General features: G+C 37.6%; 1 protein-coding gene across 12 annotated transcripts in view; it reads left to right on the top strand.

Moving 5' to 3' along the window:
* EHBP1 (EH domain binding protein 1) overlaps positions 1–25,783 on the top strand; it is a 385,114-nt gene that overhangs the window by 263,673 nt on the left and 95,658 nt on the right. For all 12 annotated transcript variants that reach the window (XM_055400514.2, XM_055400518.2, XM_055400515.2 and 9 more), the window contains 3 exons: positions 18,244–18,422; positions 18,996–19,044; positions 23,088–23,990. In XM_055400514.2, the coding sequence (XP_055256489.1) occupies positions 18,244–18,422; positions 18,996–19,044; positions 23,088–23,990 (1,131 nt within the window). The remainder of the gene's footprint in view (positions 1–18,243; positions 18,423–18,995; positions 19,045–23,087; positions 23,991–25,783) is intronic.

Here is a 25,783-nt window from a genome sequence, read left to right as displayed (position 1 = left end):
TGGAAGGACAGGAGATGCAGTATGTTAGCATTATAGCATCAGGTACATAGTGCCATATTTTAGCCCCCCCATGAACTGTTTGGTTTTAATGTGAGAAAACCAGATAAGTAAATGTGGACTACTCTGGCTTGTAAGATTATAAAATATAAGATCTTATAATAGCCGATATATCCAACTGTCAGATCCCTCAAGGGACTGATTTGTTTACGAGAATCTCACTAAGTACAGGGAAGCTGTGGCCTTTGTTTTTCAGTAGGCTTTTACAGTTTATTAACAGGTTTCCAAATCTAGATGTAGTTCATTAAGATAGGGTCATTTTTGCAATAAATAATGTTCCTTGATAATAAATCTGACATTTTATATTAATCTTATCTAGTACATTTCCATGGAAATATGCTAGAAAGTAAACTCAGGTCATTTCCTCATGAAGAAGGGGTTTAGGTCTGTTGGTTAACCCTTTCTCCCTGGAAAAAAATTGGTCTCTTTACAAAACTGAACTTTCTAAAATCCATGAATATGGTATATTTCTCAATCTGCTTAGATCTCCATTATTTTCTCATGATAATGCTTGATAGATTTTTTTATAGATGTCATGCATATTATTTATAGGTTTATTTCTTAGTACTTTAACATAAAATACTTTAAAAATTTTAATTTCTGACTGATTTTGTTGGTGTATAAGAATGCAGTTGGTTTTGTACATTGTTTTTTATATCCTATGACCTTTTAAAATTATCTTATTCAAATCTAATTATCTGTAGATTTCTCTCGATTTTCTATATAATCACATTATATATAAATAATATCGGTTGTAATTTTGTTTCTTTTCTAATAATTATACCATTATAGATTTTTCCAGCCTTAATGCAGCTGCAAGGACCTTCAGTTCAATGTTGAATAAAAGTGGTGAAAGATTCCCAATCTCAAAGGGAAAACATTGAATATTTTACCATTGTGATATTTGTTATAGGCTTTATACAAGTTAAGGAATTTTTTTGTTACTGTTAGTTTGCCAAGGTTATTTTATAGAATATAAATGGACATAAAATTTTATTACTTTTCTCTATTTAGATGGTTGTTTGTACATGTTTTCCCTGTAATCTGTTAATATGGCAAGTTACCTCAATAGATTTGCTAATAATAAGTCAAATATGCATTCCTGTGCTAAGTCCAGTTTGTTCAATTTATAAATTGCTAGATTCAATATACTAATATTTTCATTAACACTTTTGCCTCTATATTCACAACTTTTTTATAATTTTGTCTTATCCTACTGAATTTTGATATCAAGATTTGCTTGGGTTTGATTTGCATTTCTCTAATAATTAACATTGATGAGCATCTTTTTGTGTGTCTATTGTCCATCTGTGTCTTCTTTGGAGAAATGTCTATTTAGTTCTTTTGCCCATTTTTTGATTGGGTTGTTTTTGGTTATTGAGTTGTATGAGCTATTTATATATTTTGATGTCCTTGATGGTCACATCATTTGCAAATATTTTCTCCCAGTCTGTAGGTTGGCTTTTCATTTTGCTTATGGTTTCCTTTGCTGTACAGAAGCTTGTAAGTTTGATTTGGTCCCACTTGTTTTTTTTGTTTGTTTTTTTGCTTTTATTTATATTGCCCTGGGAGACTGACCTAAGAAAACATTGGTACGATTTAAGTCAGAGAATTTTTTTACCTATGTTCTTTTCTAGGCGTTTTATTGTATCCTGTCTTACATTTAGGTCTTTAAGCCATTTTGAGTTTATTTTTGTGTATGTTGTATGGGTGTGTTCTAACTTCATTGACTCACATGCAGCTGTTCCAACTGTCCCAGCACTACTTGCTGAAGAGACTATCTTTTTCCCATTGTTTATTCTTGCCTCCTTTGTCGTAGATTAATTGACTGTAGGTATGTGAGTTTATTTCTGGCTCCCTGTTCTGTTCCATTGATCCATATATCTGTTTTTGTGCCAATAGCATGATGTTTTGATTACTGTAGCCTTGTAGTATTATCTAAGGTTTAGGAAGGTTATGCCTCCTGCTTTGTTTAATTTTAGGATTATTTGTTCTAGTTCTGTTAAAAATGTCATGGGTAATTTGATAGGGATCCATTCTTGGACATATACCTAGAATTGTATAATTCAAAAATATACATGTACCCCTGTGTTCATTTCAGCACTATTTACAAGAGCAAGACTTGGAAACAACCTAAATGTCTTTTGATAGATGAATAGATAAAGATGTCTTTCTCACAAAGAGAAAGACAGATACCATATTATATCCCTATATGAGGAATCTAAAATATGACACAAATGAATATGTCTACGAAACAGAAAGAGACTCACAGACATAGGGAACAGACTTGTGGTTGCCAAGTAGGGGCAGGAGAGAGGGATAGTGGGGGAATTTGGGATAGCAGATGCAAACTAGTATATATAGGATGGATAAACAACAAGGTCCTACTGTGTAACACAAAGAACTGTATTCAGTATCCTGTGATAAACCAAAATGGGAAAAAATGTGAAAAATAGTATAGATATGTATGACTGAGTCATTTCAGGTTAAGTGACTAGAGGGGTTTGAAAGTCACAGATATTAGCGCAACATTATAAATCAATTATATTTCAATAAAAAATTTTTTTTAAGTACCTTGAGGGGAAAAAAAGATTTGTTTGGGTCATGAAATGAGACAGGGAATTAAATTCATTTTTCTTGTTCTCTAGAAGAATTTGTGTAATGTTGGAGATATTTCTTCCTTGAGTGTTTGGTAGAATTTATCATTGAAGCCAAATAACTTTTTATAAGAAGGTTTTTAATTACAAAATCAATTTCTTTAAGAGTAATAGAACTCTCCATTTTAATTTTTTAAATTTCTTCTAGCTATGCTTTTCTAGGAATTTCTTCCTTCTTTTTTTCTTGGTCAGTCATGCTATGGGTTTAATCAATTTTGTCTTTTCAAAGAAGTAATTTCCGGTTTTATTAATCCTTTTTATTGCATTTTTACTTTCTGTTTCATTAGTTTTTGCTTTCAGTTTTATTGAGGCTAGTTTCTGTACAATATTATATAAGTTTTAGGTGTACAACGTAGTGATTCACAATTTTTAAAGGTTTTATTCCATTTATAGTTATAAAATATTGGCTGTCTTCCATGTTATATGATATATTTAAGTGCTCTTATCTTTATTATTCTGTTTTTTCTACTTTTGAAGGTGGAGGGGATCATATTGCTATTAAGGTGCAGTTCTACCTCTTCACTCACTCTTCCAGATCAGTGATTAAGAAAGGAGAATTGAGAGTCTCACCCCCTCTGGTTTTCTGGTCAGTCCAGGTCTTGGCTTGGACATTTCTTAGAAGGTTGTGTAAAGTTGTCTAAGATTTGTTCAGATTTTTAAAAATGTGTTAAATGTTAGTCCTCCTTTCATGTAAGCAAAAGTACCTCTCAATATGATTTTATTACAGAATAATCTTTCTGATTGTCTGGTAGAATAACAAAGCTGAACTTTCAGTTTTAGTATGAGAATAAAATGAAGTTATTTAAATAAAAACACTTTGAAAAAAGGTGGGAACAGTACTGATACACGTATTCTTGTTCTCATCACTGCTGTTGTTTTGGGCTTCAGTTCAGTTCAGTTCAGTCGCTCAGTCGTGTCCGACTCTTAGCGACCCCATGAACCACAGCACGCCAGGCCTCCCTGTCCATCACCAACTCCCGGAGTTCACTGAAACTCATATCCATTGAGTCGGTGATGCCATCCAGCCACCTCATTCTCTGTCGTCCCCGTCTCCTCCTACCCCCAATCGTTCCCAGCATCAGAGTCTTTTCCAGTGAGTCAACTTGTCGCATGAGGTGGCCAAAGTATTGGAGTTTCAGCTTTAGCATAAGTTCTTCCAATGAACACCCAGGATTGATCTCCTCTAGAATGGACTGGTTGGATCTCCCCGCAGTCCAAGGGACTCTCAAGATGAGTCTTCTCCAGCACCACAGTTCAAAAGCATCAGTTCTTCGGCGATCAGCTTTCTTCACAGTCCAACTCTCACATCCATACATGACCACGGGAAAAACCATAGCCTTGACTAGACAGACCTTGGTTGGCAAAGTAATGTCTCTGCTTTTGAATATGCTATCTAGGCTGGTCATAACTTTCCTTCCAAGGAGTAAGCATCTTTTAATTTCCTGGCTGCATTCAGCATCTGCAGTGATTTTGGAGCCCAAAAAAATAAAGTCTGACACGGTTTCCACTGTTTCCCCATCTTTTCCTAAGAAGTGATGGGACCAGATGCCATGATCTTCGTTTTCTGGATGTTGAGCTTCAAGCCAACATTTTCACTCTCCTCTTTCACTTTCATCAAGAGGCCTTTGAGTTCCTCTTCACTTTCTGCCATAAGGGTGGTGTCATCTGCATATCTGAGGTTATTGATATTTCTCCCGGCAATCTTGATTCCAGCTTGTGCTTCTTCCAGCCCAGCGTTCCTCATGATGTGCTCTGCATAGAAGTTAAATAAGCAGGGTGACAATATACAACCTTGATGTACTCCTTTTCCTATTTGGAACCAGTCTGTTGTTCCATGTCCAGTTCTAACTTGCTTCCTGACCTGCATACAGGTTTCTCAAGAGGCAGGTCAGGTGGTCTGGTATTCCCATCTCTTTCAGAATGTTCCACAGTTTATTGTGATCCACACAGTCAAAGGCTTTGGCATAGTCAATGAAGCAGAAATAGATGTTTTTCTGGAACTCTCTTGCTTTCTCCATAATCCAGCTGATGTTGGCAATTTGATCTCTGGTTCCTCTGCCTTTTCTAAAACCTGCTTGAACATCTGGAAGTTCACGATTCACATATTGCTGAAGCCTAGCTTGGAGAATTTTGAGCATGACTTTACTAGCGTGTGAGATGAGTGCAATTGTGCGATAGTTTGAGCATTCTTTGGCATTCCCTTTCTTTGGGATTGGAATGAAGACTGACCTTTTCCAGTCCTGTGGCCATTGCTGAGTTTTCCAAATTTGCTGACATATTGAGTGCACCACTTTCACAGCATCATCTTTCAGGATTTGAAATAGCTCAACTAGAATTCCATCACCTCCACTAGCTTTGTTTGTCGTGATGCTCTCTAAGGCCCACTTGACTTCACATTCCAAGATGTCTGGTTCCAGGTGAGTGATCACGCCATCGTGATTATCTTCGTCATGAAGATCTTTTTTGTACAGTTCTTCTGTGTATTCTTGCCACCTCTTCTTAATATCTTCTGCTTCTGTTAGGTCCGTACCATTTCTGTCCTTTATCGAGCCCATCTTTTCATGAAATGTTCCCTTGATATCTCTAATTTTCTTGAAAAGATCTCTTGTTTTTCCTATTCTGTTGTTTTCCTCTATTTCTTTGCATTGATCGCTGAGGAAGGCTTTCTTATCTCTCCTTGCTATTCTTTGGAACTCTGCATTCAGATGCTTATATCTTTCCTTTTCTCCTTTACTTTTTGCTTCTCTTCTTTTCACAGCTATTTGTAAGGCCTCCTCAGACAGCCATTTTGCTTCTTTGCATTTCTTTTCCATGGGGATGGGCTTGGTCCCTGTCTCCTGTACAATGTCACGAACCTCCGTCCAGAGCTCATCAGGCACTCTATCTATCAGATCTAGACCCTTAAATCTATTTCTTACTTCCACTGTATAATCATAAGGGATTTGATTTAGGTCATATCTGAATGGTCTAGTGGTTTTCCCTACTTTCTTCAATTTAAGTCTGAATTTGGCAATAAGGAGTTCATGATCTGAGCCACAGTCAGCTCCTGGTCTTGTTTTTGCTAACTGCATACAGCTTCTCCATCTTTGGCTGCAAAGAATATAATCAATCTGATTGCGGTGTTGACCATCTGGTGATGTCCATGTGTAGAGTCTTCTCTTGTGTTGTTGGAAGAGGGTGTTTGTTATGACCAGTGTGTTCTCTTGGCAAAACTCTATTAGCCTTTGCCCTGCTTCATTTCTTGCTCCAAGGCCAAATTTGCCTGTTACTCCAGGTATTTCTTGACTTCCTACTTTTGCATTCCAGTCCCCTATAATGAAAAGGACATCTTTTTTGGGTGTTAGTTCTAAAAGGTCTTGTAGGTCTTCATAGAACCGTTCAACTTCGGCTTCTTCAGCATTACTGGTTGGGGCATTGACTTGGATTACTGTAATATTGAATGGTTTGCCTTGGAAACGAACAGAAATCATTCTGTCGTTTTTAAGATTGCATGCAAGTACTGCATTTCGGACTCTTTTGTTGACCATGATGGCTACTCCATTTCTTCTAAGGGATTCCTGCCCACAGTAGTAAATATAATGGTCATCTGAGTTAAATTCACCCATTCCAGTCCATTTTAGTTCGCTGATTCCTAGAATGTCTATGTTCACTCTTGCCATCTCCTGTTTGACCACTTCCAATTTGCCTTGATTCATGGACCTAACATTCCAGGTTCCTATGCAATATTGCTCTTTACAGCATCGGACCTTGCTTCTATCACCGGTCACATCCACAACTGGGTATTGATTTTGCTTTGGCTCCATCCCTTCATTTCCCAAATGTTAAATTTATCCAAAGTTCCCTCAACTATTTGCAATAATTTATAGTTGAGAGAAGATTCCCCAGAATCACTATTAGGGAGACCAAAATTTCTGCAGCTTCAGCAATGGTAGTATGTATCTCATTGTTGTGTATTTAGTTCTAGTTCTAGTTCCAACCAGTAAGCTAAAATCCAAGAGGCTGGGCAAAGGGTTTTATTAATAGAATACTCCTAGGGTTCTCCTGGGTCAAATACCGTTTTAAAAAATCAATTAATTTAGTATACAATGGGCTGTGATCTAAGTTCTGAAAAACTTAAGTTGACTGAGGCAATCACTAGTCTCAAAAAACTGACAGTTTTTATTGAGGTCCTAAAACTGTTTTATCTCAAAGTGTGAAATTTGTGTTGCTTAAGAGAACAAGCTCTGGAATGGGAACACCTTAGTATAGATTGTAACTCCTCCAGTTCTAGATGTGTAATGTCAGTTTCCTCAACTGAAATTGGAAGTAACAGTACTATCTCAGAGGAGCTGTGGGATTAAATGAGCTATTCCATGTGTAGATTTTAACATTGCATATGGGACATAGTAGGCTCTCAGACTATACTTTAAGAGTAAATGAAAAGTTAGTCTCTTTGTAGAAAGAAGAATTGAATATATTGTAGTAAAAATATTATAAAAGAGACATAAAGAGTCAAAGGAACATTTAGAAAGTGCTCCTGCTGACTCGGAGTTGGAATGAGAGTTCACGTTGGCGATGACAGTTGAACTCGATCTTGAAAATGGAGTGGAATTGTAGTAACTATACTTGGAACAGAGGATATTCGTAGTTGGGTGACAATCTGTATGAACAAAGACTGGAAGTGGGGGATCTGGGAGCTAGGCAGAAAAGCATAGTGATTTAGGGTAGAAGCATTGAAAGAGTTTGCTATTCAATGCTTAGTATTTTGAAATCATGTTTGTATGTTCTTGAGGACTTCCCTGGTTGCTCAGCTGGTAAAGAATCCGCCTGCCATGTGGGAGACCTGGGTTCAATCCCTGGGTTGGAAGATCCCCTGGAGAAGGGAAAGGCTACCTACTGCAGTATTCTGGCCTGGAGAATTCCATGGACTGTATAGTCCATGGGGTCACAGAGAGTCAGACACGACTGAGTGACTTTCACTTTACACTTTTTGAGAGCCATTAGAGACTTCAACCTGCAGTTAAATTGTTTCTATGGCAGTGGATCAGAAAAGGGAGAATTTGGAAAAAGGAAGACCTATTAGGAAGATTGTGCAATAACCTAGGCAAAAGAAGATAAATGGCAAAAACATTACAACAGTACAGTAAAAATTGGCCATGAATTAACTTGTAAAGGATGATAGGTGAAGGAAGAGTTCAAAGCTGATTCTGAGATTAAGAGTCTAGATGATTGGGACAATTTAATTGTGATATAGGTTGCAGATATAATGATAACGGAGCAGTTTATAAGGAAAAAGTATAATCATGGTTTGGGACATATTGAATTTGAATTTTATGTAGCAGGAAGGACAGCCAGCTGGAAATGTCAACTTGAGGTAGTATGAGCTCTAAATGTCTATTTGGGAATTATCTGCATGGGAGTGATGGTTGGAATCCTGGGAGTGAATCAACTCAGATTGTGGAGAGAGAAAACTATTTCGAGCAATACCTAGGGGAATATATGCTTGTATCAGTGGAAGAAGTAGAAACAGCCAAAGAGAAAGCAGTCATAGTCAGAGGGGTAGAGTAGAAAAAAGTGGAATTGAAATTTCTTGTTTGTTTTCAGTCACAAAGTCATGTCCGATTCTTTGCGACCCCATGGATTGCAGCACACCAGCCTTCCTTGTCCTTCACCGTCTCCCAGAATTTGCTCAAACTCATGTCCATTGAGTCGGTGATGCTGTCCAACCATCTCATCCTTTGTCATTCCCTTCTCCTCCTGCAAATTTTTTACAACTATTGAAATTTAGGAAATTTTGTAACAAGTTATTTGACTAGATTTCCTTAAAGAGATCCTGCTTCTGTTGTTAGCAAGAATAATTAGCTGGCCTTACTATCTTTAATACTCTGTATAATATGCTATGTTAACAAATAATATATTAATATTATCTATATTAGACCGTAGAACTACCAAGTCAAACTGGTTTCAAGTCCCTGTTCCTTTCTACTCTCACCACTTTAAATTGCCTTTATAATCATGATGCTTAACATCTAACTGTAATTCTCAGTAAAACTGAGGTGATGCAATTTTATCCACAGAGTGACTTTACTGAAAGAGAACTGGATGTATGTGCTCAGTGCGTGCTTCAGTTGTGTCCGACTCTTTGAGACCCTGTGACTATAGCCCGCCAAGCTTCTCTGTCCATGGGATTCTCCAGGCAAGAATACTGGAGTGGGTTGCCAAGCCCAGGGATCTAAACCACATCTGCATTGCAGGCAGATTCTTTACCACTGAGCCACTGGGGAAGTCAAGAGAACTGGGAGGATCACTTAATTGTACAGACTCTCATCATTCTTATCATAACATTACTATTAGAATGGCTTTTAGATATTTCCTCTCTCAGTGCATTAAAAAAGTCAGCTGTAAAATCTGCACTTTACTTCCCCAAAATATTAAATAGAAATGCCTTCTGATACATCTGGTCATTGCAAAAATACAAAAAAGAACTTTTAAATAGTTCTACCCTTAATGGCCAGATTGTGGTGTCTTCTTTTCTTTGGAAAACAATAGATTACAAAGTCACACATAGCTTCTTTTTTTCCCACTAAACCCATAAAAAAGATTGTCAAAAATACCAAGTACCCCATTTGGCACATAGACTATCAATATTACCTTATATTTAAAGCATTGTTTGCAAAAAATTTTTCCACTAGCTTGAAGAATTCATAGCCGTTAAAATTTCCGGTTCAGTTCAGTTCAGTTGCTTAGTTGTGTCCGACTCTTTGTGACCCCATGAATCGCTGCAAGGCAGGCCTTCCTGTCCATCACCAACTCCCGGTGTTTACCCAAACTCATGTCCATCGAGTAGGTGATGCATCCAGCCATCTCGTCCTCTGTTGTCCCCTTGTCCTCCTGCCGCCAATCCCTCCCAACATCAGGGGCTTTTCCAATGAGTCAGCTCTTCTCTTGAGGTGGCCAAAGTATTGGAGTTTCAGCTTCAGCATCAGTCCTTCCAATGAACACCCAGGACTGATCTCCTTTAGGATGGACTGGTTGGATCTCCATGCATCCAAGGGACTCTCAAGAGTCTTCTCCAACACCACAGTTCAAAAGCATCAATTCTTCGGCGATCAGCTTTCTTCACAGTCCAACTCTCACATCCATACATGACCACGGGAAAAACCATAGCCTTGACTAGACGGACCTTTGTTCGCAAAGTAATGTCTCTGCTTTTTAATATGCTATCTAGGTTGGACATAACTTTCCTTCCAAGGAGTAAGCGTCTTTTAATTTCCTGGCTGCAATCAGCATCCACAGTGATTTTGGAGGCCAGAAAAATAAAGTCAGCCACTGTTTCCACTGTTTACCCATCTATTCCCATGAAATGATGGGACCAGATGCCATGATCTTAGTTTTCTGACTGTTGAGCTTTAAGCCAGCTTTTTCACTCTCCTCTTTCACTTTCATCAAGAGGCTTTTTAGCTCCTCTTCACTTTAGCCATAAGGGTGGTGTCATCTGCATATCTGAGGTTATTGATATTTCTCCCAGCAATCTTGATTCCAGCTTGTGCTTCTTCCAGCCCAGTGTTTCTCATGATATACTCTATGTATAAATTAAATAAGCAGGGTGACAATATATAGCCTTGATGTACTCCTTTTCCTATGTGGAACCAGTCTGTTGTTCTATTGCTTCCTGACCTGCATACAGGTTTCTCAACAGGCAGGTCAGGTGGTCTGGTATTCGCATCTCTTTCAGAATTTTCCAGAGTTTATTGTGATCCACACAGTCAAAGGCTTTGGCATAGTTAATAAAGCAGAAATAGATGTTTTTCTGGAACTCTTTTGCTTTTTTGATGATCCAGTGAATATTGGCAATTTGATCTCTGGTTCCTCTGCCTTTTCTAAAACCAGCTTGAACATCTGGAAGTTCAGGGTTCACGTATTGCTGAAGTCTAGCTTGGAGAATTTTAAGCAATACCTTACTAGTGTGTGTGATGAGTGCAGTTGTGCAGTAGTTTGAGCATTCTTTGGCATTACCTTTCTTTGGGATTGGAATGAAGACTGACCTTTTCCAGTCCTGTGGCCACTGCTGAGTTTTCCAAATTTGCTGGCATGTTGAGTGCAGTACTTTCACAGCATCATCTTTCAGGATTTGAAATAGCTCAACTGGAATTCCATCACCTCCACTAGCTTTGTTCGTAGTGATGCTTTCTAAGGCCCACTTGACTTCACATTCCAGGATGTCTGGCCCTAGGTGAGTGATCACACCATTGTGATTATCTGGGTCGTGAAGATCTTTTTTGTACAGTTCCTCTGTGTATTCTTGCCACCTCTTCTTAATATCTTCTGCTTCTGTTAGGTCTGTACCATTTCTGTCCTTTATTGAGCTCGTCTTTGCATGAAATATTCCCTTGGTATCTCTAATTTTCTTGAAAAGATCTCTTGTTTTTCCTATTCTGCTGTTTTCCTCTGTTTCTTTGCATCAATCGCTGAGGAAGGCTTTCTTATCTCTCCTTGCTATTCTTTGGAACTCTGCATTCAGATATTTTTATCTTTCCTTTTCTCCTTTGCTTTTCACTTCTCTTCTTTTCACAGCTATTTGTAAGGCCTCCTCAGACAGCCATTTTGCTTCTTTGCATTTCTTTTCCATGGGGATGGTCTTGATCCCTATGTCCTGTATAATGTCACAAACCTCTGTCCATAGTTCATCAGGCACTCTATCAGATCTAGTCCCTTAAATCTATTTCTCACTTTCTCATAGGGGATTTGATTTAGGTCATACCTGAATGGTCTAGTGATTTTCCCTACTTTCATCAATTTCAGGCTGAATTTGGCAATAAAGAGTTCATGATCTGAGCCACAGTCAGCTCCTGGTCTTGTTTTTGCTGACTGTATAGAGCTTCTCCATCTTAGGCTGCAAAGAAAATGATCAGTCTGATTTCGGTGTTGACCATCTGGTGATGTCCATGTGTAGAGTCATCTCTTGTGTTGTTGGAAGAGAAGATTTTGTTAAATTGTTAAAATTTCCAAAAGACCCTCAGAAATAGGAATTCAAATACTGATAATGTATCAATGGTAGTAATAATAATTGGGGTTCAGTTTAGTTCAGTCGCTCAGTCGTGTCTGACTCTTTGCGACCCCATGAATCACAGCACGCCAGGCCTCTCTGTCCATCACCAACTCCCGGAGTTCACTCAGACTCATGTCCATCGAGCTGGTGATGCCATCCAGCCATCTCATTCTCGGTCGTCCCCTTCTCCTCCTGCCCCCAGTCCTTCCCAGCATCAGAGTCTTTTCCAGTGAGTCAGCTCTTCGCTTGAGGGGGCCAAAGTATTGGAGCTTCCGCTTTAGCATCAGTCCTTCCAATGAATACCCAGGATCGATCTCCTTTAGAAAGGACTGGTTGGATCTCCTTGCAGTCCAAGGGCTAACATTTATCAAATAGTTACTATGTGCCATGCTTTGTGCTAAAATGTTTTGGGTGCATTAATTCATTTAACAGTATTTACTGAGTGCCTACTATATGCCAGGAACTGTTCTGTGATAGGTTAGTAAATAAGGCAAACTAAAATCCCTGCCCTCATGGCCCTTTTATTTGTGAGGATGGACAAGTAATAAGCAATAAGTATAACCAATAAGTGCATTTTGGTAATGACCAAAATAAAGTATATGAACCGTAAGAAGATAGCTACTGTGGAAAGATTAGAGCAAAGGAAGGAAGGTTGTAAGTATAGGGCTGGTGTTGGGCAGCAGAGATGGGTTGCATTATTAGATGGGGGTGGGGGTTGGGGGGATAAAATATGTGTGATAGAAATGGTTGTAATTGGAGTTTGCTATATATACTGTGTAACTGTAATTATCTGTGTAAAGGTACTAAGGTGGGACCATGCCTGGTGTATCCAAGGAACAGCTAAGAGGTCGGTTTGGTTCAAAGTGATCAAAGGAAAGGGTCTAATGAGCATAACGGGTGAGAGGCAGGGGAGGTTGATCTTGCTACTATGAAAGTGTTGGTCAGTCATGTCTGACTCTGCGACCTCGTGGACTTTAGCCCACCAGGCTCCTCAGTCCATGGAATTCACCAGGCAAAAATACCAGAGTGGGTAGCCATTCCCTTCTCCAGGAGATCTTCCTGACCCAGGGATCAAACTTGGATCTCCTGCATTGCAGGCAGATTCTTTACTGTCTGAGCCATCAGGGAAGCCCTCTTGAGGCACTGTGAGACAAGTACCAAGATTTTGAAATGATTTGACTATTTATTTATTACCCTCTGCAAAATATTAGATAAAAAGTCAGTACTTCTGAAGTTGATGACTCATCAAACAGTGACTATGTCAGCTTCCTTTTCCTGCAACCAACATGACCATTTTATAGGGCTTATAATTTCATCAGTTTCTTCAATTAGGTATGAATTCTTTTTCTTGAAAGTTCAGTAAGCATCCCGGTGAGATGTTTTAATATTATTCTATTATTCTAATATTTCATATTATAAAATATTTAAATATTATAAAACATTTAATATTATTCTAATTATTCTGTTCTCTGTTAGAATAGATCCAGTTTACTTTAGTTCTTTAGCCTTTTCATGTTGAGTGTTATTAGAAACAAGGATACATTCATAATTATAATGACATGGTAGATTTTCCTCAATTTTTAAGTACAGAAAGCCACTCTAGATTACAGCACGGTGACGAAGACTTCTAGTACTTTACTTATGTACATGCTATTGATGATTAGAAGTAAGCAGTGTAATGATGTGTGTGTGTATGCTCAGTCGCTAACTCATGTCCAACTCTTTAGACCCATGGATTATAGCCTGCCAGGTTCCTCTGTCCATGGGATTTCCCAGGCAAGAATACTAGAGGGGGTAGCCATTTCCTACTCCTGGGAATCTTTCTGAACAAGAGATCAAACCTGTGTTCCCTGCATTGCAGGTAGATTCTTTACCACTGAGCCACCTGGGGAGTCCCAGTGTAATACTAGTTGCAGATTATCTGGCCTGTGGGCATACTAACTATGCTTGGAATGAATCAATACCTTAATAGTATAATTTGATCTAGAAAAACCATTTTTTTCTTCTTTTATTTTTATGTTTTTTAACACCAAGAAACGTTTTTTATTGGGGTATAGCTTAACTGGAGAAGGAAATGGCAACCCACTCCAGTGTTCTTGCCTGGAGAATCCCAGGAACGGGGGAGCCTGGTGGGCTGCTGTCTATGGGGTCGCACAGAGTCAGACACGACTGAAGTGACTTAGCAGCAGCAGCAGCCAGTTAACAATGTTGTGATAGTTTCAGGTGAGCAGTAAAGGGACTCGGTCATACATATATGTGTATACATTTTAATAAAGGAAATCTTTAAAATAATAGAAAATATTTTTTAAAATGTATCTGTGCCTAGTTCACTGATTCCCTGACTCATTCGCAGTCCATTCTTCATTGCAGTTTCACGATAAGTGACTAGAGGGATTTGAAAGTCACAGTGAGGAGTCACTTTTAGGTAAAAGAGATATTTCATCGTTCATTTTAGGACTTCCTCGGTGGTCTAATGGTTAAGGCTCCACGCTTCCACCGCAGGGGGCATGGGTTCCATCCCTAGTCAGGGAAATTCCACATGCCTTGCATTGCAAGAAAGAATAAAAAAGTTCATTTTAATATAAGCTAGTTCGATAAGTTAAAAGAGCTATCATTTATTCTAAAGTAAATGCCATCCTAGATTGGGAATACTGTTTTTATTTACTTCTTCATATTAAGTAGAGCTGACCCAAATTTGTTTATTTTTATGACCTGGAAATTTTTCAGCATTGACTTTGTATGGGTAATTATTTAAAGAACCATGCTTCGCTAGATACATGGTTGTTTATATAACAATTTGTTAATCAGGTAGTTGGACTTCCTGGGTGGGCAAGTGGTAAAGAACCCACCAGCCAATGCAGGAGAGGTAAGAGACATGGGTTTGATCCCTGAGTTGGGAAGATCCCTTGGAGGAGAAAATGGCAGCCCCTCTAGTATTCTTCCCTGGATAATCCCATTGACAGAGCCCTGGTGGGCTATAGTCCATAGGATTGCAAAGAGCTGGACATGGCTAAAGTGACTTAGCATGAACGCAATCAGATGGTTAATAAAAAGTAAGAAATTACATCCTTCATGTTTCTTACTAGTCTTCTCACAGGAGCAGTAAATATACAAATCTTAATTTTGTGAGGTTGATGATTTTAATTGTTTAGAATTAACATCCTTTTGTCAAATGGCGGCATCGTTAGTCTTAAGTATGCTGTGTGGCAAGAGTGGTTTCCTTATTAAACTCAAATTATATTATGGTAAATAATTGTTCCCTTTCACCTTATAGGACTTCTATTTACCTTTATAGCCAGCACTCTTGCTAGCAATATTTAAAGTCCAGAAAGTTTTAGTAGTTTTCTTTATCAGTTCAGTTCAGTCGCTCAGTCGTGTCCAACTCTTTTCGACCCCATGGACTGCAGCACGCCAACCTTCCCTGTCCATCACCAAATCCCGGAGCTTACTCAAACTTATGTCCATCGAGTCTGTGATGCCATCCAACCATCTCATGCTTTGTTGTCCCCTTCTCCTCCTGACTTCAGTCTTTCCCAGCATCAGGGTCTTTTCCAGCGAGTCAGTTCTTCCCATCAGGTAGCCAAAGTAGAGCATCAGCCCTTCCAATGAATATTCAGGACTGATTTCCTTTAGGATTGACTGGTTGGATCTCCTTGCAGGCCAAGGGACTCTGAAGAGTCTTCTCCAGCACCACAGTTCAAAGCATTAATTCTTCAGTTTTCAATTATATTAACCTCCAAAGTTACCATCAATTCAGTTCAGTTGCTCAGTTCAGTTGCTAAGTTGTGTCCAACCCTTTGTGACCCCATGGACTACAGCACGCCAGGCTTCCCTGTCTATCACCAACTCCTGGAGCTTGCTCAAACTCATGTCTATCGAGTCAGTGATGCCATCCAACCATCTCATCCTCTGTCGTCCCCTTCTCCTCCTGCCTTTAATCTTTCCCAGGATCAGGGTCTTTTCCAGTGAGTCAGTTCTTCCCATCAGGTGGCCAAAGTATTGGAGCTTCGGTTTCAGCATCAACCCTTCCAGTGAATATTCAGGACTGATTTACTTTAGGATTGACTGGTTTGATCTTGCAGTCCAAGGGACTTTCAAGAGTCTTCCCCAACAGCACAGTTCAAAAGCATCAATCCTTCGGCACTCAGCTTTTTTTATGGTCCAACTCTCACATCCATACATGACTGTTGGAAAGATCATAGCTTTGACTAGACGGACCTTTGTTAGCAAAGTGAGGTCTCTGCTTTTTAATATGCTGTCTAGGTTTGTCATAGCTTTTCTTCCAAGGAGCAAGCGCCTTTTAATTTCATGGCTGCAGTCACCGTCTGCAGTGATTTGGAGCCCAAGAAAATAAAGTCCATTGTTTCCCCATCTGTTTGCCTTAAAGTAATGGGACTGGATGCCATGATCTTAGTTTTTTGAATGTTGAGTTTTAAGCCAGCTTTTCACTCTCCTCTTTCATCAAGAAAGAGTTCCTCTTTGCTTTCTGCCATAAGGGTGGTATCTTCTGCATATCTGAGGTTATTGATATTTCTTCCAGCAGTTTTGATTCCAGCTTGTGCTTCATCCAGCCTGCCATTTCACATGATGTATTCAGCATATAAGTTAAATAAACAGGGTGACAGTATACAGCCTTGATGTACTCCTTTCCCAATTTGGAACCAGTGTGTTGTTTCATGTCCAGTTCTAACTGTTGCTTCTTGACCTGCATACAGATTTGTCAGGAGGCAGGTAAGGTGGTCTAGCATTCCCATGTCTTTGAGAATTTTCCATAGTTTGTTGTGATCCACACAGTCAAAGGCTTTGGCATAGTCAATAAAGCAGAAGTAGATGTTTTTCTGGAACTCTCTTGCTTTTTCTGTGATCCAACGGATGTTGGCAACTTGATCTCTGGTTCCTTTGCCTTTTTAAAATCCAGCTTGAACATCTTGAAGTTCATGGTTCACATACTGTTGAAGCCTTGCTTGGAGAATTTTGAGCATTCCTTTGTTAGCATGTGAGATGAGTGTAAAAGGTACCATCACAAAATGGGATTGTTACCAATAAAAGAAAATGACATGGTTTTAAGAATAATATAAGCTTAGGATAAAAATCTTATTATGAGTCTTTGTTTTGTTGCCATCATTGTTGTTTTAAGTATCTTAACAAGAGGGGAAGACCAAGTAAATGCTTAAGATTTAAAATGCACTTCTCCATACTTCCATGCATCTAACTGACCTAATAATATTCAAAAGTAGTCATCACTATTTAGAAGATATTTTGAGCAAATCCAAATTGCATACTAATGTGTGTTATTGCTACCAACCCCTGATGTCTGTAATAACTCTAAATCTGTTTTGCCATCATTAAATCTCGGTAAGAAGTAGGTTTGAATATGGTTATCACGCCACTAAAATGGATTTGATTTAGTTCAGTTCAGTTCAGTTGCTCATTTGTGTCCAACTCTTTGTAACCCCATGGACTGCAGCACGCCAGGCCTCCCTGTCCATCACCAACTCCCGGAGTTTACCCAAACTCATGTCCATTGAGTAGGTGATGCCATCTAACCATCTCAAGCTCTATTGTCCCCTTTTCCTCCAGCCTTCAGTCTTTCCCAGCATCAGGGTCTTTTCCAATGAGTCAGCTCTTTGCATCAGGTGGCCAAATTATTGGAGTTTCAGCTTCAGCATCAGTCCTTCCAATGAACACCCAGGACTAATCTCCTTTAGGATGGACTGGTTGGATCTCCTTGCAGTCCAAGGAACTCTCAAGAGTCTTCTCCAGCACCACAGTTCAAAAGCATCAATTCTTCGGTGTTCAGCTTTCTTTATAGTCCAACTCTCACATCCATACTTGACCACTGGATAAACCATAGCCGTGACTAGACGGACCTTTGTTGACAAAGTAATGTCTCTGCTTTTTGATATGATGACTGTAGTTTTTTTTTTTTTTTTGGCCTCTTCTTGTGGCTTGTGGGATCTTAGTTCCCTGACCAGGCAATGAACCGGGTGCCTGCAATGAATGCTCCAAGTCCTAACCAGGGAATTCCGGACTACTGTGTTTTAAAAAACTATTATTTTGATCTCTCCATTACTAAAAATTTATGCTATAATTAGACTTCAAAATTTATTGTTTTTGATCTACTCAGAAAGGAACTACATTTGTACATGATTGCACTGGGGGGAAAATTTTTTTTAGGATGTGAGAGTTATATAGATATTTACCCTTAAGTATTTAAATACTTTAATATTTCCATCAGTGTAGCTTTTGGCCTGTTCTTATGTATAAGGTTAAAACCTTGCATTATCTATCTCTCTGTCAGGCAGACACCTTAGGCTACAGCTGAAGATAATAGCTTGAGATTCATGTCTCCTTTCTTAGAGCTTACAGTTTTCTTTAAATGACGGTTTTGAAGGACCTAAACTGACATCAAAGTATTCAAATGATCTGGTTAGGTCAATTAATGTTAATTTCATTTTCCAGTAAATTATTTTAATGTTTTCCTCTTTTCTTTTATTCTAGCCTAGTCCTATACCAAGTCCTGTTTTGGGACGAAAACCGAATGCTAGTCAGTCGTTACTTGTTTGGTGCAAAGAAGTTACAAAAAACTATCGGGGAGTGAAAATCACCAATTTTACTACATCGTGGAGGAATGGTTTATCTTTTTGTGCAATATTACACCACTTTAGACCAGATTTAATGTAAGTAGAAAAACTTTCCTTTTCTATAACTATTTTGCTAATAATAGTTCTTTTTAAAAAATAACATAAAATAATTTCTTATCATGTGTCCTGAAATACTTGATTTTTTTTATTACCCATATCTCAGAAAAGTTTTTCCTTTTTGATGCTGAAAAATATTTTTTTTCTGTTTTCAAAGAGCTTATTTTTTTCCTTAATTTCATATAAAAAACAGACTTCAAGTTACTATGAAAACTGTAAATATTAAAATGAGACAAATAAGCTTGTAGCTGTTTATATACTGACAACAAAGAATTACCTCATGATGAATTTGGTTGTCAAGATTAGTTACTGGTCTCCTGCCTTAACTTCTCTTTTAAATGGAAAGCTTCAGGTATTGGAACTTGTAATCACTGTTTTTATTTATTTATTTCCTTAATTTTCCACTCTATTAGTTTTGTTGATTGAATTGCTGTGAAATTGCTAGTTACTCTTTGGTGTTACTGAATGTCAGATTTTAAGATTCAGTTTGTTGTAAAAACAGCTGTTTTTATCAATTACTGTATGTACCTACTGTGCCATTTTCTCCCTCAGTGACTACAAGTCTCTGAATCCTCAAGACATTAAAGAGAACAACAAAAAGGTAAGAATTGCCAAAGGAAAAAAAATACATAGTTTCAATTTTGCCTTCTCTGCAGGCTTTTATTAATTTGGGGAAAGTGAGGTTGCTTTGTGAGGTCCTAACTATAGCTCACAGAAGGTAGTCTGTTTCCTGCAGTTCAAGTAGGATGCATGGTTTACTCTAGTTTGTCATGGCCTTTAAAAATCACAAATGCCAGCCTGGCATCAGATGATAATAGTGTGTGTGAGGTTCATTAACTGTTAAATATTTGTTAAAGCATGTTTCTTTTATTTAGCTTTTTAGCAAGATTTAGCTTTTAAGAACTGCACCTCAAACTGTTGTGCTGCAAGTTCAGAAAAAGCCGTTGGGAGAGGATGAAAGCAGGAGCCTGATGAGTGTGCAAAAAAGAATGCATGTGTTCCCAGAGGCAACAAGATATGAACACTGGTTCTTTTCTTTTTTTATTCCACTTCCCCCCCCCCTTTTCTGGTAAACTGTACAGTTTTTTCCACATAATTAATGTACTGAGGCCAGAACTTCCCAATTGGTTTGGGGAAAATGTTATCCTTTCATTCTTGAGAGTAGCTGCATAGGGCCAAGTGGCTAGAGCCCTTTGGGCCAGCTGACTGTGGCTGCAGGCTGACTTAACTATGAACCCCCAAAATGCAGCACAAAATATTACAGTTTTCTGTGTGCGCCACATGTAAGAAAGGAGGAAGCACCTAACTCAACATATGGCAGGTACTCATTTAATGTTTTTTTTTTCTGCTGAATTGAATTCTTCAACTGAAAAGTATTGTCTTAGAGCAAGAGCTGTGGATAGACTTGAGGGGATCCTCAATCATGGCTTGGGGAAAAATTTATTTTCTCAATTCTTTAACTGAAATTTAGCATTTTCTTCAGTTATGAATTTAGACATACCACCATGAATTTAGACATAACAAACCACTGTAGTGTTAGTTATGCCTGAGACTCTTTCACCTTTAGAATCTCAGATGTTTTCATATCACTTTACAGTTGCAAACATCTACAACTACCTTTTAAGCTCATCACTTCTTCATAATTGCAGTAGTTGGTATATCCATAAACCATACATTTATTGCTTTTCAAATTCCATTTCTTATAACATTTTCAAATATTTATTTTTCAATAATTGGTTTATTTTGTAATCATATGTATTTTATGTACATTAAAGCATTATTCTGAGAAGGGGTTCATTGCCCCCAAAATTAATGGGACAACGTGATTAATAACCTCTGGTTTAGGTTAAATGTTTTAATCTACTTTAAATAATTAAAACCACCAGTGATAAAAAGACTATAAAGGGAAACTTGATAGAAGTTAATCAACATGATAATTTAAATCAATTTTTTCTTACTTGTGTTGCTCCCTAAAGCCAAAAATTTATATTTCCATTAAAAAGATTCTTGTTTATTTGCAAATGCATGATGCTGGCCTTAGAGAAATACATTTAAAAACAGTTCTTTAAATTGAAATATGCTACCAGAAAAGATAATCTTTAAAATTCAGTATAATTTTCTTTATGGAAATCATGCTTCAAAATAAGTCATTGTCATGAATTATTTCTTATATGATTTTGAAGAACTTGTGTCTATTAAAGCCAAATGCCTTGTTTTTCATCAGTTAACTTATATGGTTGGCCCACTGGATCTGTGCATGTGGAATACTCGGATACAGAAGGCTAACTGTACTCCACCATTTTACATCAGGGACATGAGCATCCCCAGATTGTGGTATCTGCAGCGGGTGTTGGAATCAGTCCCCATGGATACAGGAGACAACTGTTTCCTAAAATAAGACAGTTCTTTACCTGCATTTTCTTGCATTTGAATAAACTCATTTAAATGCAGATAAGACGATTATAAAAGAAACCATTATTATTTTTTATAAAGTGAAGCTTTCAAGTTACTGCTTAAAATTTTAAAAAACAGTTTTTATTTTACCTAGTTACATATTTTTAAAGAGTGTGAGGAATCTCATTAGGGCATAAGTTATACTTCTTTATGTTATTTTTTTCAGAAACTTAATAATGATGACTATACCTTGGATTTACATATTACTACAAAGAGAAGTATATCCCATAAAATTTTTTTCTCAAATCTTAAAGGGCAGATAATTACACCTTTTGGAAAGAATTTTAATTTAATTGATCCTATTCATTGCTCAATTCAATACATAATTGTTGTTATACTTTCCTTTTCATCACTTTGCAACTTCTTACCTGATATCTACATTGAGTATCAGTTGCTACCTGCAGATTTATTTCCAACTTCACACAGTGCTTCCCGATAACCCCATCTGCCCTTAATTGGACTTAAAACAGGACAAGAAACAATGCTTGTGTCTTAAGTTCCATGCAGGCAGATGCATAACATAACTAGCAGTGACTCCTTACCAATTAAATAACATTTAACAATGAATAAGACAATTTTCTGTGAAAGACCTTTTTTTCTCTACACACCGACAGCAAAGACAGTAGATGATTGACCATTGCAGAAGAGGTTAAAATCCTTTATAAAGTCCTGACCTCACTTACAAGAAACCTGGTTTGTTTTTTAATGTTTTTTTTAAGTGCAATTAGTGTGCATAAAATGAATTGCCACATGAAGCAAAACACCAGCAGGAGATTCCCCACAAGGAAGCAAATCATTTTCCCAGGTCTGTAAAAAATGCTGAATAAACAAGGTATTTACCTGTGACATCTGATCTTAACCAGTATGTGAGTGTTTTAGATAATTGTGAAATGTTTAGAATACTGCCTGTGGTGCTTTTTCTGATGGTCTGCAATTGATGTCTGTCAATCAAGTTGTCAGGACACGTGAAGAAGAAAATGACTTTAATTTTCCTAAAACATGTAAAATAATGAACAGGCCCAAACATGCATACCAACTGAGCCATTCTCTCAAGTCAATATTTTGAGGTATCTATATTATAAAACATAGTGCTGTGAAAATTGAAGAGGTTTTAATATAACAATTTATTTTTCATTTTCTTTACTTACTCCATAACATTTATTAAACTACAGGAAGAATACAATACAAGGATTAAATTCAGAGGTAGAAATGCACTTTAGCATGTACCTTCGAAAGACTAATGCCTTCTGAGTTGTTACATAATTTCCTAAACTTTTTTTTAGAAAAGCTTTGAATTATTATCCTATATCTAGGTTGTTACAAAGACTAGACATTTTACATCCCAAAGCAGGAATATAGCTAGAAGGTCCTTACTTTTTCCAAGAGTATATCTCAATGTTTAGCCATATTTTTAGTGCTTCCTAGCAACACAATGTTGTTTTCAAGAGTTAGTTCAGCATAGTAATAATTAATTGTAAATTGAGAAACAGCTTTGATTCTTCAAAACTTGAAAAACCTGATGTGCCACAGTCATTTAAAGGCTAACAAAAGTAATACAATGCAGCCTCACATTCTAAACTAGGTTGTCCTACTCAAAACATTTCATAATTTCCAAAATGGATAGAGTGAAAATGCAGTCACTCTTCTCATCATGCAAATAAATCTTAATTGGGCATTTAAAAAATGCTTCTCTGTTTCTAGACTAAAATAGCAGTTGTTTGTATTTTATACCAGGCAATCTAAGAGTTAGTTCTTTTGGAATATCAACCCATACTTTATCGTCACAAATCACTGCAATTACATGATCACTGAAAAGAGGTTGATAGGAATGAATAATAAAGCTCCAGATGATTTATTATTTCCTTATGCTTTAGTTTTTTTATCACAAAAATCAATTCTAAGGTTTTATTTTTAACTCTCATTTTTTGCTTGTTCTCTTTAAACTTTTTTTGAGGCATCATCACCATATACCATTACACCAACTTCAAGTGTACCACATAATAATTTGATATTTATATACACTGTGAAATGCTCACCATAATAAGTCTAGTTAACATCTATTATTTTGCTGTTTGTGCTGTTTTTAAAATATGTAGGCTAATGGTGATGTTTTCAGTTTCTTCTAAAAAATTAAAATGTATGGATTGTCTTAACTCTTCAATATATCTTCTGTTTTTCTTTCCTCTAAAGGCATATGATGGGTTTGCCAGCATTGGAATTTCACGACTACTGGAACCTTCTGATATGGTTTTATTAGCAATTCCTGATAAACTGACTGTTATGACCTATCTCTATCAAATAAGGGCACATTTCAGTGGCCAAGAACTAAATGTTGTTCAAATAGAAGAAAACAGCAGTAAAAGCACGTATAAAGTTGGAAACTATGAAACAGATACAAATAGTTCTGTTGACCAGGAAAAATTCTATGCAGAGCTTAGTGACCTGAAACGGGAGCCTCCACTGCAGCAGCCTCCCAGTGGAGCGGTCGACTTCACATCCCAGGACGACTCTGTATTTGTAAATGATAGTGGGGTTGGAGAGTCAGAAAGTGAACATCAGACTCCTGATGATCACCTCAGTCCAAACACAGCTTCTCCGCACTGTCGCAGGACTAAAAGTGACACAGAACCCCAGAAGTCCCAGCAGAGCTCGGGAAGGACTTCAGGATCCGATGACCCTGGAATATGTTACAATACAGATTCAAACCATGCACAAGTTTCGTTAGGCAAGAAGAGACTATTGAAAACAGAGACTTTAGAATTAAGTGACTTACACGTCAGTGATAAGAAGAAAGATGTGTCTCCACCCTTTATTTACGAGGAGACAGATGAGCAAAAGCTTCAGAATCTAGACATCAGTGGTACTTTGGAGCAAGAAAAATTAGATAATTCCAGACCCTTAGAATGCAGATCAGATCCTGAATCACCTGTCAAAAAACCAAGTTTATCTCCCACTTCTAAACTTGGATACCTGTACAGTAGAGATGCAGACCTGGCAAAGAAAAAACGTACTTCCCTGAGGCAGACAGAATCTGATTCAGATGCTGATAGACCCACCTTAAATCATGCAGATCATTCTGCAAAACCAGTCCAGGTAAGTGAGAATGATGAATACATAAATGTAGTAAATAATAATTCTTATTTTGTTTCTCTTTGTGTTCATGTGGTTTTGTCACTAAGTCATGTCCGACTCTTGGGACCCCATGTATTATAGCTTTCCAGGCTCCTCTGTCCATGGGATTTTTTGCACTCATGGAACACTTTACAAATGACTAAAGATGAAGTATAATTTCCCATTGTAGAAAAATCTGAAATAGATCTGCTAAAACTTTAGTCATTATATATTTAAATATTTATCAGTTCAGTTCAGTCGCTCAGTCGTGTCCGACTCTTTGCAGCCCCGTGAATCACAACACGCCAGGCCTCCCTGTCCATCACCAACTCCTGGAGTTCACTCAAACTCATGTCCATCGAGTCGGTGATGCCATCCAGCCATCTCATTCTCTGTCGTCCCCTTCTCCTCCCGCCCCCAATCCTTCCCAGCATCAGTCTTTTCCAGTGAGTCAACTCATTGCATGAGGTGGCCAATATTTATATTTTAAGCCTATAAATAAATCCCAATTTTAAGATTTAAGAATACAGAATGTCAGCTTTTCAAATCAAAATGTTATTAACCTATAAAAACAATATGTTACAGAATAGGTCATATTTCAGTATTGCATTTAGTAAGAATATCATTCTTGAGATGTATAATGCCAAATTAAAATATTTCCCATCTATAGCATTTTCTTCAAATATTTTACTTGCTTTGCAATTGGCATTTTCAGTCCCATCATTACTTCAGTTAAAAACCCCAGTACATACAAATTTCTCCCCATGAGGGGAATATGGCACAGATTGAGCCTTACAGTATTTACTGTAAAGACTTTACTGCTAGGACTTCTAGAACTCTGTTGAATAATAGTGGTGAAAGTGGACACCCTTGTCTTGTTCCTGATCTTAGGGGGAATGCTTTCAGTTTCTCACCATTGAAAATAATGTTTGCTGTAGGCTTTTCATATATGGCTTTACTACGTTGAGGAAGTTTCCTTCTACGCCTAGTTTTTGAAGGGTTTTTTAAATCATAAATGGGTGCTGAATTTTGTCAAAGGCTTTTTCTGCATTGATTGAGATGATTATATGGTTTTTATCTTTCAATTTGTTAATATGATGTATCACGTTGATTGATTTGCATGTATTGAAGAATCCTTGCATTCCTGGAATAAAGCCAACTTGATCATGGTTTATGAGCTTTTTGATGTCTTGCTGAATTGTGTTTGCTAAAATTTTGTTGAGGATTTTTGCATTGATGTTCATCAGTGATATTAGCCTGTAGTTTTCTTTTTTTGTGTGTTGTCTTTGTCTCGTTTGGGTATCAGGGTGATGGTGGCCTCGCAGAATGAATTTGGAAGTGTTCCTTCTTCTGCACTGTTTTGAAAGAGTTTTAGAAGGATAGGCATTAGCTCTTCTTTAACTGATAGAATTCTCCTGTGAAGCCATCTGGTCCTGTTTTTTGGGAGATTTTTGATCACAGCTTCAATTTCAGTGGCCAATGGAATAAGATAGAAAGTCCGGAAATAAACCCATGCACCTATGGGTACCTTATTTTTGACAAAGGAGGCAAGAATATACAATGGAGAAAAGACAGCCTCTTCAATAAATGATGCTGGGAAAACTGGACAGCTACATGTAAAAGAATGAAATTAAAATACTTCCTAACACCATACTCAAAGATAAACTCAAAATGGATTGAAGACCTAAATGTAAGACCAGAAACTATAAAACTCTTAGAGGAAAACGTAGGCAGAACACTCGATGACATAAACAAGATCCTCTGTGACCCACCTC

The sequence above is a fragment of the Moschus berezovskii genome, chromosome 11 (assembly GCF_049115385.1).
Source record: "Moschus berezovskii isolate FMDL1 chromosome 11, NW_MosBer_1.0, whole genome shotgun sequence".
Lineage (NCBI taxonomy): Eukaryota > Metazoa > Chordata > Mammalia > Artiodactyla > Moschidae > Moschus > Moschus berezovskii.
The sequence above is the reverse complement of the archived record's forward strand: the minus strand, read 5'-3'. Positions and strand labels throughout refer to the sequence as shown.